The sequence below is a fragment of the Oncorhynchus kisutch genome, linkage group LG24, assembly GCF_002021735.2.
Source record: "Oncorhynchus kisutch isolate 150728-3 linkage group LG24, Okis_V2, whole genome shotgun sequence".
Classification (NCBI taxonomy): Eukaryota; Metazoa; Chordata; class Actinopteri; order Salmoniformes; family Salmonidae; genus Oncorhynchus; species Oncorhynchus kisutch.
In genome coordinates this window covers 38,670,264-38,685,358 of record NC_034197.2, presented here as the reverse complement: position 1 = coordinate 38,685,358, position 15,095 = coordinate 38,670,264, and the positions used below count along the sequence as shown (strand labels likewise).

Here is a 15,095-nt window from a genome sequence, read left to right as displayed (position 1 = left end):
TGGGAGTTTCAGTTTTACATGGTGACATTGACGTGATAAATTGGTTAATAGACCAATAACAAAGAGTTCCAAACCTCTCCGCCAGTAACTACTAGTTATATCTATATAATTTTTTTTCACCTTTATTTAACCAGGTAGGCCAGCTGAGAACACCTTTATTTAACCAGGTAGGCCAGCTGAGAACACCTTTATTTAACCAGGTAGGCCAGCTGAGAACACCTTTATTTAACCAGGTAGGCCAGCTGAGAACACCTTTATTTAACCAGGTAGGCCAGCTGAGAACACCTTTATTTAACCAGGTAGGCCAGCTGAGAACACCTTTATTTAACCAGGTAGGCCAGCTGAGAACACCTTTATTTAACCAGGTAGGCCAGTTGAGAACACCTTTATTTAACCAGGTAGGCCAGCTGAGAACACCTTTATTTAACCAGGTAGGCCAGCTGAGAACACCTTTATTTAACCAGGTAGGCCTGTTGAGAACACCTTTATTTAACCAGGTAGGCCAGTTGAGAACACCTTTATTTAACCAGGTAGGCTAGTTGAGAACACCTTTATTTAACCAGGTAGGCCAGCTGAGAACACCTTTATTTAACCAGGTAGGCCTGTTGAGAACACCTTTATTTAACCAGGTAGGCCAGTTGAGAACACCTTTATTTAACCAGGTAGGCCAGTTGAGAACACCTTTATTTAACCAGGTAGGCCAGTTGAGAACACCTTTATTTAACCAGGTAGGCCAGTTGAGAACACCTTTATTTAACCAGGTAGGCCAGCTGAGAACACCTTTATTTAACCAGGTAGGCCAGCTGAGAACACCTTTATTTAACCAGGTAGGCCAGTTGAGAACACCTTTATTTAACCAGGTAGGCCAGCTGAGAACACCTTTATTTAACCAGGTAGGCCAGTTGAGAACACCTTTATTTAACCAGGTAGGCTAGTTGAGAACACCTTTATTTAACCAGGTAGGCTAGTTGAGAACAAGTTCTCATTTGCAACTGCGACCTGGCCAAGATAAAGTGTAGCAGTGTGAACAGACAACAACACAGAGTTACACATGGAGTAAACAATTAACAAGTCAATAACACAGTAGAAGGAAAAAGAGAAAAAAAAGAGTCTATATACATTGTGTGCAAAAGGCATGAGGAGGTAGGCGAATAATTACAATTTTGCAGATTAACACGGGAGTGATAAATGATCAGATGGTCATGTACAGGTAGAGATATTGGTGTGCAAAAGAGCAGAAAAGTAAATAAATATAAACAGGATGGGGAAGAGGTAGGTCAAATTGGGTGGGCTATTTACCGATGGACTATGTACAGCTGCAGCGATCGGTTAGCTGCTCAGATAGCAGATGTTTAAAGTTGGTGAGGGAGATAAAAGTCTCCAACTTCAGCGATTTTTGCAATTCGTTCCAGTCACAGGCAGCAGAGAACTGGAACGAAAGGCGGCCAAATGAGGTGTTGGCCTTAGGGATTATTTCTCTTCATATGACAAGGATTAAAAAGGATTTGCCAGTAGACTTGATTCATGATGATGACTGCTAGCTAAGTGAAAGTACGATGTTGACATGATCAGTCCAATCAAAGCTACTGTACATATAACGTGATTTGACTTCATTTCTGTGGCCAATGACCTTGAGCCTTCTTGGAAGGGCACTTGTAAATATAACTCTATGGTAGGACCCAAAAGGCTGACATTTTGGATGTCTACCATTACTAAAGGACTGAAGCTAGGGGATTGCGTAAGGTCCCCATGAGTGACAGAATAGTGAGCCAATCACGGCTCATCATGTTACTATTTTCTGCTGGCCCGACCCACCACCACAGAAAACACTGAGCTAGACTGAAACACCTGCATTTTGGATCTGCCTTACTCAAGAAAACAAACAAGAGACCAAGGTTGTGTGTGGCTTTATTAACTCAATGACATACATTCCTTTTTGTATATTTTTTTTGTACATTGTTTGCAAACTGATATGTGACACATTAATGTCCAAATAACATGCAAGCCCCCCCCCCCTCAAAGAAATGTGGGTCTCAAAACAGGTGGGGCAGAATGATGAGTCGCCACTGAATACAGTGTATTACGCATTGGGCTATAGCAGCAACAACTAAGCTTCATGGAACATACTCAGTAGGGTCTCTACTAACCAAATATGTTCAGGTTTTGAGACTCTCATACATATCCAGGAGCACTTCATACCCCTCTATTTGAGCACTTCATACCCCTCTATTTAAATAGAGTCGAACATACCAGTATTTGTGTAAACTTTCAAAATAATAATGCTGATCTATCTATTTTCCTAGATTGTTGCAAACGCTGTGCAACACGTTTCACTGCACTAGAGTGCTTCGAAAATCGATTTTCCCAATGTTTAGTGTCTTTGCAGGGGGACTTTTATTTTGAGAGAAAAAAAGTTCAGCATAACTTCCTGCTGCTAGCAGAACGGAGATGAGAAAACCTATTCGACTGTCAAGGCAATCAAAATCCTGTTTCCCATTCCGCAGCTTTCTTCATGAAATAACATCAAATGTAGCCTATTGCAAATAAAAACTATATTAATTTGATTCATATTTTTTTCTGGACAATGAAATGACTGTCAAATTAGTTTATATTCTATCTCTTAGTTTATATCCTAGCCTGCAGATTGTGAGACCGTCAATAAGACAGGTAAACTGCGACCACTAGCGGCTGTTCAGGCTATAGCATTCTACATAAATATAATTCATGTAAATAAATATCAGTTTTATATTTAGTTAATAAAAATCGCATGGCATCAAACATTTTCACAGAATTTCAGAATTTCTTCAGCCTATATTTCCCCATTTCAAAAATAATTTTCCATCTACATCAGCAGTGTAGAGATATGGATAGCCTCAGGGGTTTGCTTGTGTGATATGTTAGTGTGGTAATTCCCAAAACATCTAATGAAAATGTATAGATTGTGTCTGATGTTATTCTCAGATTATTTGTAGGGAATCTAAAATGATCCACCATAAGCCCATGGCCAACCCTAACCACAGCACACATAACACACCAATAATATATTCCTCCTAACGTATTGTATAAGCAAGGCCATTTTTAAAAGCTTATCGCGGCTCAGTAGTCACAGAATAGTTCCCCATCGAGGATCACTTTGGAAAGAAGGGCTTTAATAATACTGGTAATACAGTCGTCATATGTCAATTGCCCCGGAGTTTGCAGTGCAGGGCCCAACTGGGATGCTCACACACATTCCACATGATTGTCTTGAGATTTACCTCCCCATTCATCACATGATTCCTGATGATTAGTCAATGCCATGCCAGCTTCATATATAGACCATTGTAGAGCAGCACCGGCTGGCAGTTTGGTGTAACCCTCCTCTGTAATGTGTTCTATTCTCAGATACTTCCCGGGCTTATGTAGGGCCACACCATGGATGTGGGAGAAGAGCAGAGGCAAGTCTCTAGGTAGGGTGTAGCGTGACACAAACCCTAGCTCGGCAGGGATGTCCTTCTCCTCAGAGTACTCAAATATAGCAGCCATGTACTTGGAGATGTCTCTCCCCTTGGCTTTGGCACGACCAAGCTCTTCTCCCATCAGGGATACTACGGCTGCAGCGGTGCTTCTGCTTTCCCCCGCATCTCTCTCCGTTGGACGCCTCTGTAGTCCCCGGGAACAGATGACCAGAACAAAGTCACTCTCCTGGATCCTCCTGCAGTGCCATCCCATGATCCCCTCCTCTGCCAAGCTTAGAGAATCCCACAGGTCCAGAAACACCTGGCGCGACAATGCAACAACAAATAATATCATAATGATAATAATACAAATAATATAATATATTATAAATAACATTTACATTTGTCCATTTAAAATGCAATTTCAACCAATCATTTTTTATTTTCTATTTATTTAACACAGACCAGGGCAGGCGTGCATTCCATTCGGGTTCAAAGATTGCCGTTTCATAACGGTTTGAAATAAAATAACACGTTTCCCGCCAAAACAATGTGTACCATTCTTCAACAGCCTTTGAGGAACGTTTGCTCCTGTTTGGTGGGTGTGGCAAGGAAATCACGTCCAACATGGCACACACAATCACTCTCTGGGCCACTATAATCACAACATTCTTCAACTGGTCGTTCAGTACAGAACTGTTTGTGTTGAATTAAACGTTGCGCGGAGTTCTGTCGTACTGATATTTTCCTCCCAGTGTTACCTGTGTTGCCATGTGCTGCTGCAGGAAGACTGCTAGCTGCATTACAGCTCGGACATGGGCGTGGCCGTCATCGCTGCTGTAGCAAATCAGTAGTCGAGGCGGAGTTAACCTGCTGGTCAGTGACACATGTTCCTCGTTCCCTTTCTTGTCATGATGTTGCTCGATTATTTCTGAAAACCACAAAAAAAAAAATAATGTCTGACCTGCACATGTAAAGAAAGCATTGGTATCGTTAGTGAAATGTAAAAATGCCGACCTGGATTTATCTCCGTCTTCCTCCTAATCTGCCTGTGATTCTTCCAGACGACAGCCAGTAATAACACCACTAACGCGGCTGCCAGGGCAACACCAACAGGGAGCAGCAGGGTCAGGGATGGAGTGGCCGTGGGAGGTGGCTCTGAGGGGAGCAAGGTAGACTATATACACTGAATCAAAATATAAACACAACAGGCAACAATTTCAAAGGTTTTACTGAGTTACAGTTCATATGGAAATTAGTCAATGGAAATTAAATGATTAAGCCCTAATCTGTGGATTTTACATGACTGGGAATACAGATATGCATCTGTTGGTCATAGATACCTTAAAAAAATATATAACTGTATTGGCGTGGATCAGAAAACCAGTCAGTATCTGGTGTGACCAACATTTGCCTCATGCATCGCAACACATTTCCTTCGCATAGAGTCGATCAGGCTGTTGATTGTCGTCTGTGGAATGTTGCACCACTCATTTTCAACGGCTCTGCAAAGTTGCTGGATATTGGCGGGAACTGGAACACGCTGTCGTACACATCGACCCAGAGCACCCCAAACATGCTCAAACGGTGACATGTCTGGTGAGTATGCAAGCCATGGAAGAACTTGGACATTTTCAGCTTCCAGGAATTGTGTACAGATCCTTGCGACATGGGGCTGTGCATCATCATGCTGAAACATGAGGTGATGGCGGTGGATGTATATCACGACAATGGACCACAGGATCTCGTTACGGTATCTCTGTGCATTCAAATTGCCATATATAAAATTCAATTGTGTTAGTTGCCCGGTACAGTTGAAACCGGGATTCATTCATGAAGAGCACATTTCTCCAGCCTGCCCTGAAGAGGATGAAAAGAACACAGATGAACTTCCCTGAGACGGTTTCTGAAAGTTTGTGCAGAAATATTTTGGTTGTGCAAAGCTGCAGTTTCATCAGCTGTCCAGGTAACTGGTCTTAGACAATCCTGTAGGTGAAGAAGCCAGATGTGGAGGTGCTGGGCTGGCGTGGTTACATAGGGTGTGCGGTTGTGAGGCTGGTTGGACGTACCGTCAAATTCTCTAAAACAACAATGGAGGTGGCTGATGGTAGAGAAATTAACATTCAATTCTCTGGCAACAGCTCTGGTGGACATTCCTGCAGTCAGCATGCCAAGTGTACGCTCCCTCAAAACCTGAGACATCTGTGGCATTATGTTATGTGACAAAACTGCACATTTTAGAGTGGCATTTTATTGTCCCCAGCACAAGGTGCACCTGTGTAATGATCATGCTCTTTAATCAGCTTCTTGATATGGCACACCTGTCAGGTGGATGGATTATCTTGTAAAATGCTCACTAACAGGGATGTAAACACATTTTCAGCTATTTTTTTTTAGAGAAATAAGCTTTTTTTTCTGCGTATGAAACATTTCTGGGTCATCAAACATGGGACCAACAGTTTACATACTGTGATTATATTTTTGTTCAGTATAAATAGCTAGATATGCTCTATACTGTTATACACACTACACTGTTTCTCATTTTCAGAAAGGGAGTTTTTGACATTGCCCAATTTCTTTTCAAAACCTAGGGGGAGAAGGAGAAGTGTAGTATTGTTTGCATAATATGACAAGGTGATTTATGGCCATACTTTATGATTCATTCTGCATATCATTTCGTTTTGTGCGCAAGTACTTAAAGAAGCAGTGTATTGAAAGCCATACCAATCGGTTTATGACACGGAAATAAAATAAACCAATCGGTGTATGACACGGAAATAAAATAAACCAATCGGTGTATGACACGGAAATAAAATGAACCAATCAAAAAACACGCTAAGTACACAGCAAAAAAATATCTACAAGAATGTGTATAACTTGTATAAATGTTGGTATTGATTGGAACATACCTTGCTTAATCTGCATCACTTGAACATTGAATGTTTTTCTTACAGCGTCTACCTCATCAACTGCGATCTGTGATTAAAAAATAAACTAATTATACATCAATAAAAAGAGGAGTGATTTATGGAAACATCGTCTGGAACTATAAGTTTTGTTTGTATAGAGTATGAGTTGGGTAACATTTTTAATGACTCACCTCACACGTGTAGTTGAACCCTACCATCAGGCCTTGGAGATGATAACTGTGGTGAGTTCTGTTTTTTGTGGAATTCTACAGAAAGTAACAATAGAAAGGTAGAAATCTTTATACACGGCAGACTAATAAGTGACAGTAAATCATTCTCCACGTAGACGTGTAAAATAGTTGGATCAAAAGCTCTCTCACTCACAGGTTTAATTATGTATCTCTTCAGGCCACCTCCTCCCCGCCGCCCCTCTCCATAACATAATGAGAAGTAGCGGTTGATTGCAAAATGTGGGGGAGCAAGGTTGAACGTCACAATAACGTCATGCTCTTCCTGCTGAACTTCTATATGTTTTGGGTACCAATCTATAACAGAAAACAAACAACAACAAAAAAACACTTACAAACAAAATGAACCAATGAGGTACAGAGAGCGGTTCATAAGATTGTAAACAAACGCAGCAGAGTTTTATGAACCAATGAGGTACAGAGAGCGGTTCATAAGATTGTAAACAAACGCAGCAGAGTTTTATGAACCAATGAGGTACAGAGAGCGGTTCATAAGATTCTAAACAAACGCAGCAGAGTTTTATGAACCAATGAGGTACAGAGAGCGGTTCATAAGATTGTAAACAAACGCAGCAGAGTTTTATGAACCAATGAGGTACAGAGAGCGGTTCATAAGATTCTAAACAAACGCAGCAGAGTTTTATGAACCAATGAGGTACAGAGAGCGGTTCATAAGATTGTAAACAAACGCAGCAGAGTTATGAACCAATGAGGTACAGAGAGCGGTTCATAAGATTGTAAACAAACGCAGCAGAGTTTTATGAACCAATGAGGTACAGAGAGCGGTTCATAAGATTGTAAACAAACGCAGCAGAGTTATGAACCAATGAGGTACAGAGAGCGGTTCATAAGATTGTAAACAAACGCAGCAGAGTTTTATGAACCAATGAGGTACAGAGAGCGGTTCATAAGATTGTAAACAAACGCAGCAGAGTTATGAACCAATGAGGTACAGAGAGCGGTTCATAAGATTGTAAACAAACGCAGCAGAGTTTTATGAACCAATGAGGTACAGAGAGCGGTTCATAAGATTGTAAACAAACGCAGCAGAGTTATGAACCAATGAGGTACAGAGAGCGGTTCATAAGATTCTAAACAAACGCAGGAGAGTTTTATGAACCAATGAGGTACAGAGAGCGGTTCATAAGATTGTAAACAAACGCAGCAGAGTTTTATGAACCAATGAGGTACAGAGAGCGGTTCATAAGATTGTAAACAAACGCAGCAGAGTTTTATGAACCAATGAGGTACAGAGAGCGGTTCATAAGATTGTAAACAAACGCAGCAGAGTTTTATGAACCAATGAGGTACAGAGAGCGGTTCATAAGATTCTAAACAAACGCAGCAGAGTTTTATGAACCAATGAGGTACAGAGAGCGGTTCATAAGATTGTAAACAAACGCAGCAGAGTTATGAACCAATGAGGTACAGAGAGCGGTTCATAAGATTGTAAACAAACGCAGCAGAGTTATGAACCAATGAGGTACAGAGAGCGGTTCATAAGATTGTAAACAAACGCAGCAGAGTTTTATGAACCAATGAGGTACAGAGAGCGGTTCATAAGATTGTAAACAAACGCAGCAGAGTTATGAACCAATGAGGTACAGAGAGCGGTTCATAAGATTGTAAACAAACGCAGCAGAGTTATGAACCAATGAGGTACAGAGAGCGGTTCATAAGATTCTAAACAAACGCAGCAGAGTTTTATGAACCAATGAGGTACAGAGAGCGGTTCATAAGATTGTAAACAAACGCAGCAGAGTTTTATGAACCAATGAGGTACAGAGAGCGGTTCATAAGATTGTAAACAAACGCAGCAGAGTTTTATGAACCAATGAGGTACAGAGAGCGGTTCATAAGATTGTAAACAAACGCAGAAGAGTTTTATGAACCAATGAGGTACAGAGAGCGGTTCATAAGATTGTAAACAAACGCAGCAGAGTTTTATGAACCAATGAGGTACAGAGAGCGGTTCATAAGATTGTAAACAAACGCGTTTTATTTCTCACCTTTCTTGCAATGTTCAAGTCCGTTTTTCTCCGGGCATGCTGCAAAACAGGAAGGGAATTCACACGTTTACAATACATTCACCTTGTTGTGTTTTTTTTTGTGACTGGATCATGGTTGATTGTAAATGTACAAAAATAAAAAACATTTGTCATAGATGAAGCCAACAGTGTTAGTGAACACTGTTCTCGTGTTCCGTTGGATGTGGTACTGTATATTGAGAAGGAAGATTTACTGCGTGTGGAGAACATTGTGCTGTGATAGAATTTATCCCACAACTCAGGAACTGGCAGGGCCATCACAGTGACAGCATACTGGGCCCCCAGGGTTAGGCGGGAGAAGGCGTCTGACTGGTACACCTACAACACCCAATAAAGCCTATTAAACGTGTCGGGAATCTTGACAAGACAAACCCTGCTTTACTGGTCCAATTACGTCTCACATTCTGACTTTAAACAGTTTCACTTTACAGTAGCATCCCTTTCAGTGAAAAAAAAATAAAAGTATAGAAAACTTCTAGAAGAACTTGGTATTGAGGTTGTACTGGGTTTTATCCACCTTTTTCCATAGATGTGTTTTTAAACAAAAAGATTGACAAATTTTGAGGAATGGTGTCATGTTAGAAAAGTGTCCTACCGTTTGGGCATGTGAGGCAGAGAGAGAAATATTGATTTGAAAGAGAAAAAGCTGACAGGCCATATGAGATCCTCCCAAGGCCTGAAGGGAGACCTGGAACCCTCTGAGGAAGGAGATCCCTGGAACAAACACAGGGACAAGGCCAGTAAGGAGTGAGTCAACTAACATACACAGTAGAGAGTGAGTCAACTAACATACACAGTAGAGAGTGAGTCAACTAACATACACAGTAGAGAGTGAGTCAACTAACATACACAGTAGAGAGTGAGTCAACTAACATACACAGTAGAGAGTGAGTCAACTAACATACACAGTAGAGAGTGAGTCAACTAACATACACAGTAGAGAGTGAGTCAACTAACATACACAGTAAAGAGTGAGTCAACTAACATACACAGTAGAGAGTGAGTCAACTAACATACACAGTAGAGAGTGAGTCAACTAACATACACAGGAATGCATGGCAATACTATTCATTAACATGAATGTAATTTTTATGGCAATACACAATGACAGTCACCATTATTACTGTATATTCAGATTGATGCCATCTAGGCCTGTACCTTTTCATTCAATGAATTCATATTCCATTTGAGTGACATCACAAACAACCACATTATAAATGACCACTACATTGGATCTACAGTAGACGATTGATGATTACAGGAAAGGGTTTGTATCTTACCAAACTGGCTGGGTTTCCAGGAGACAACGACAGTGTCATATTTAGTGTTCTCATCAGCTACGAACTCTACAGTCACATCGTGTGGAGCATGGACATAATGCTGGCACACATCAGAGCTCTGTCCACCCAGAAAGACAAAACATGGCCACGGAACACAACCTGGGGAAATTCATGATGATGATGATAATAATAATAATAATAATAATAATAATAATAATAGCAATGACTAACATAGAACACACTGCTGTATTTTAGATCAGTGTTTTTTATACAGTGAGATATATATATATATATATATATATATACACACACATACACTCAGTGCATTTGAAAAGTTCCAGACCACTTGACTAACTCTACCTACATGTACATATTACCTCAATTACCTCGACTAACCGGTGCCCCCGCACATTGACTCTGTACCGGTACCCACTGTATATAGCCTCCACATTGACTCTGTACCGGTACCCCCGCACATTGACTCTGTACCGGTACCCCCGCACATTGACTCTGTACCGGTACCCCCGCACATTGACTCTGTACCGGTACCCCCGCACATTGACTCTGTACCGGTACCCCCGCACATTGAATCTGTACCGGTAACCCCGCACATTGACTCTGTACCGGTACCCCCGCACATTGACTCTGTACCGGTTCCCCCGCACATTGAATCTGTACCGGTTCCCCTCGTATTTAGACTTGGTACTGTTATTTTACTGCTGCTCTTTAATTATTTGTTACTTTTATTTTTTTACTCAGTAATTTTTTACACAAGTTATTTTTCTTAAAACGGCATTGTTGGTTAAGGGCTTGTAAGTAAGCATTTCACTGTAAGGTCAATAGACATTTACAACATTAACAATGTCTACACTGTATTTCTGATCAATTTTATTTTATTTTAATGCTTTTCTTTAAAAAACAAGGACATTTCTAAGTGACCCCAAACTTTTGAACGGTAGTGTAAGTATTCAGACCTTTTACTCTGTACTTTGTTGAAGCACCTTTGGCAGAGATTACAGCCTTGAGTCTTCTTGGGTATGACGCTACAAGCTTGGCACACCTGTATTTGGGGAGTTTCTCACATTCTTCTCTGCAGATCCTCTCAAGCTCTGTCAGGTTGGATGGGGAGCATCACTGCACAGCTATTTTCAGGTCTCTCCAGAGATGTTCGATTGGACATTCAGAGACCTGTCCCGAAGCCACTCCTGCATTGTCTTGGCTGTGTGCTTAGGGTCGTTGTCCTGGCATTCAGGCCAAAGAGTTCAGTCTTGGTTTCATCAGACCAGAGAATCTTGTTTCTCATTGTCTGAGAGTCCTTCTGTGCCTTTTGGCAAACTCCAAGCGGGCTGTCATGTGCCTTTTACTGAGGAGTGGCTTCCGTCTGGCCACTATACCATAAAGGCCTGATTGGTGGAGTGCTGCAGAGATGGTTGTCCTTCTGGAAGGTTCTCCCATCTCCACAGAGGAACTCTGGAGCTCTGTCAGAGTGACCATCGAGTTCTTGGTCACCTCCCTGACCAAGGCTCTTCTCCCCCGATTGCTCAGTTTGGCTGGGCGGCTCTAGGAAGAGTCTTGGTGGTTCCAAACCTCTTCCATTTAAGAATGATGGAGGCCACGGTGTTCTTGGGGACCTTCAATGCTGCAGAAATGTTTTAGTACCCTTCCCCAGATCTCTGCCTCGACACAATCCTGTCTCGGAGCTCTGCGAACAATTCCCGCGACCTCATTACTTGCTCTGACATGCACTGTCAACTGTGGGATCCTATACTGAGAGGTGTGTGTCTTTCCAAATCATGTCCGACCAATAGAATTTATCACAGTTGGACTCCAATCAAGTTGTAGAAACATCAAGGATGATCAATGGAAACATGATCCATCTGAGCTCAATTAAATCTCATAGCAAAGGGTCTGAATACTTATGCAAATAAGGTATTTCTGTTTTTAATACATTTGCAATCATGTCTAAAAACCTGTTTTCGCTTTGTCATTACGGGGTATTGTGTGTAGATTAACGATGAAAAACATTTAATCCATTTTAAAATAAGACTAATGTAACAAAATGTGGAAAAAGAGAAGGGGTCTGAATACCTTCTGAATGTACTGTATACACTGAGTATACAAAACATTAAGAACACCTGCTCTTTCCATGACAGACTGATCCGGTGAATCCAGGTGAAAGCTATGATCTCTTATTGATGTCACCTGTTAAATACACTTCAAATCAGTGTAGATGAAGGGGAGACAGGCTACAATTTTTAAACCTTGAAACAATTTAGACATGGATTTTATATGTGCCACTCAGAAGATGAATGGGAAAGACACAACAATATGAGTGCCTTTGAAAGGGGTATGGTTGTAGGTTCCAGGCACAATGGTGTGTCAAGAACTGTAATGCTGCTGAGTTTTTCCACACTCAACCGTTTCCTGTGTGTATCAACAATTGTCCAACACCCAAAAGGACATCCAGCCAACTGGACACAACTGTGGGGGCTTGATATTTATGCCTCTAACTTTCTCACTCATCATTATTATTATTATTATTATTCACAATTAATTCATGTTTATCTGTAATCATGCTGGCATCTACATTAATGATTCTTCGAGTCTTTTTGGGTAAGTCTCTAAGAGCTTGTCCAATCTTTTTAAAACTTATTCAAGCTCTGTCAAGTTGGTGATTGTTCATTGCTAGACAGCCATTTTCATGTCTTTCCATAGATTTTCAAGACGATTTAAGTCAAAACTGTAACTAGGCCACTTAGAATGTTCCTATGTCGTCTTGGAAAGCAACTCGTGTAGATTTGGCCTTGTGTTTTAGGTTATTGTCCTGCTGAAAGGTGAATTTGTCTCTTATTGGCTGTTGGAAAGCAGACTGAATCAGGTTTCCCTCTAGGATTTTGTCTGTGCTCATAGCTGTATTCCAGTTCTTTTTATCCTCTAAAACTCCCTAGTCCTTGCCGATGGCCAGTGTAACATAACATGATGCAGCCACCACCCTGCTTGAAAATATCAGGAGAGGTATTCATTGATGTGTTGTGTTGTATTTGCGGCAAACATAACACTTTGTATTCAGGGCAAAAAGTTAATTTCTTAGCCAAATGTTTTGCATTATTACTTAAGTGCCTTGTTGCAAACAGGATGCATGTTTTGGCATATTTTTTATTCTGAACAGGCTTCCTTATTTTCACTCTGTCATTTAGGTTAGTATTGAAGAGTAACGACAATGTTGTTGATCCATCCTAAGTTCTCATATCACAGGCATTAAACTACGTAACGTGTTTAAAAGCACCATTGACTTAATGGTGAAATCCCTGAGCAGTTTCCTTCCTCTCTGGCAACTGAGTTAGGAAGGACTCCTGTATCCTTGTCATGACTGGATGTATTGTTACACCATCCAAAGCCTAATTAATAACTCACCATCGTAAAAGAGATATTAAGCATCTGATTTTTGTACCCATCTACAAATCAGTGCCCTTCTTTGAGAGGCATTGGAAAACCTCCCCGGTCTTTGTGCTTGATATTCACTACTCGATTGCGGGACATTACAGATAAACGTGTGTGTGGGGGTACAAAGATGGGGTACTTCATTCAAAATTAATGTTAACCAACTATTATTGAACACGGAATGAGTCTATGCAACATATTCAGCTATTTTAACACATTTTTAACTCTTGAACTTATTTAGGCTTGCCACAACAAAAGGTTTGAATATTTGACTCAAGTTTTTATTAATTTCTCAAAAATGTTCCACTGTGACATTATGGGGTATTGTGTATAGATCAGTGACACAACATCTCAATTTAATACATTTTAAATTCAGGCTGTAAAAACAAAATGTTGTTTAAAAAAAAAAGTCAAAGCGATGTGAATAATTTCTGTAGGATGAGAACCTGTTTAGTCAGACCAGTCAAACACACTTACTTCCAAATGTCTCGACAGAAGGAACGCCTAGGGTTCTTGCAACATCTTCTCTGCTGATTCTGCAGTATACACATCCTGGACCCCCCTAAGATGGTGTGTGAGAGGACAGGGTATGCATAAAGGACTTGTACGTGACACCGTGAATAGGTAAACACAGTGGTGGAGGAGAGGAGGAGCCATCCTTTCTTTTCCTTTTGGCTGTGTCCTCAGGAGTCATTACTAGTCTAAGAGACAACACACAGCTGGAGAAAATGAGAGCGAAAACAGAAACAGCCAGAGAGCCCAGGCTCTCACTTGTCAGGTGGGTAGTATACTAGGTAGGTTATCTTGCCTACTACCTTTGCATGCATGGCTGTAAATCACTTTGGATGAAGTCTGCTTGTTAATGGCATATATCACTTCAGATGGGAGAAATGTACATACTGTACTAGGGCAAAACTTCACACAATCAATCACTGTACTACTTTAAATCTACTCTACAGTTGACTATTTACTGGGATTAATAATTTTGTACTTATGTAGTCCATTTAAAGATGTTGTCCTTAATTTAGCCCTTTTTTAAAAATCCTGCATGTCACAGGCCAGTCTGATTCCTACCCTTCAGTGTTCCAACAATAGCAGAGAAAATTAGCCAAACATCTTGTGAAAGATATAGAAAGTCAGGTAGTGGGCAGAGGCCTAATTCATGTGTGTGGAGGCTTACCTGCAGGACACATTTAAGACTGCAGTCCTGTGGCGAGATGGCTGTTAGGTCCTCCTGGGCCCAGAGGTACTGACTCAGAGTCAGGACCTGGAGCAAGATGAGCTTGGCTCTCCGCATGCTGCCAAAGCACACATAGCAGTGCCCAAAAGCAAAGCACTTGGACTCAAACATCTCCCAATCGGACTGTATATCCGTTTTCTGCAAAACAATAGGTGTTGTCGGGTCCTTGTATGTACAACATGGAGAACGCTATGAAGTTGACACATCGGGGTGAGTGCGTGAGAGAGAGTGAAGGAAACAAGGGTGTGGTATCTTGAAGCTAAAGGGCAAAAGAAAAACACAGGCACCTGCACGCTTTAACTGTTCAGTCTCCAAGAGCCAACCAAACCATATTCTCATTCAATGACACTTAAAAACAACAAGGACAAATTAATATATATATATTTTTAATTATATAAATCAAGTTGATATAATCTAATTTATATCAACAAAGTGGACAGCATCCAAGTGTAGGTTTATTTGTATAAAAAAAAAAAATAGGATCACATTTTC

General features: G+C 40.9%; 1 protein-coding gene across 1 annotated transcript; it reads right to left on the bottom strand.

Annotated features, from left to right (window-relative positions):
* Window positions 1–1,898: 1,898 nt before the first annotated feature.
* Window positions 1,899–14,819, bottom strand: LOC109868917 (interleukin-17 receptor D). Its single transcript, XM_020458678.2, has 12 exons — window positions 14,544–14,819; window positions 13,841–13,925; window positions 9,923–10,081; window positions 9,238–9,356; window positions 8,837–8,960; window positions 8,604–8,642; window positions 6,731–6,891; window positions 6,538–6,612; window positions 6,347–6,413; window positions 4,455–4,595; window positions 4,199–4,368; window positions 1,899–3,759 (listed from the first exon to the last, which is right to left on the bottom strand). Exons 1-12 carry the CDS (start codon window positions 14,712–14,714, stop codon window positions 3,223–3,225), a joined length of 1,848 nt encoding a protein of 615 aa, XP_020314267.2. The 5' UTR covers window positions 14,715–14,819; the 3' UTR covers window positions 1,899–3,222.
* Window positions 14,820–15,095: the final 276 nt, after the last annotated feature.

Bases quoted from the DNA above. Each gene is read 5' to 3' on its own strand.
- LOC109868917 (XM_020458678.2), bottom strand. From the start codon at position 14,714: ATGTTTGAGTCCAAGTGCTTTGCTTTTGGGCACTGCTATGTGTGCTTT. The intron at 13,926-14,543 runs GTAAGCCTCCAC...ACACCATCTTAG, and splicing joins GTCTTAAATGTGTCCTGCAG to GGGGGTCCAGGATGTGTATA. The intron at 6,892-8,603 runs GTGAGAAATAAA...TTTCTGTTATAG, and splicing joins ACTTGAACATTGCAAGAAAG to ATTGGTACCCAAAACATATA.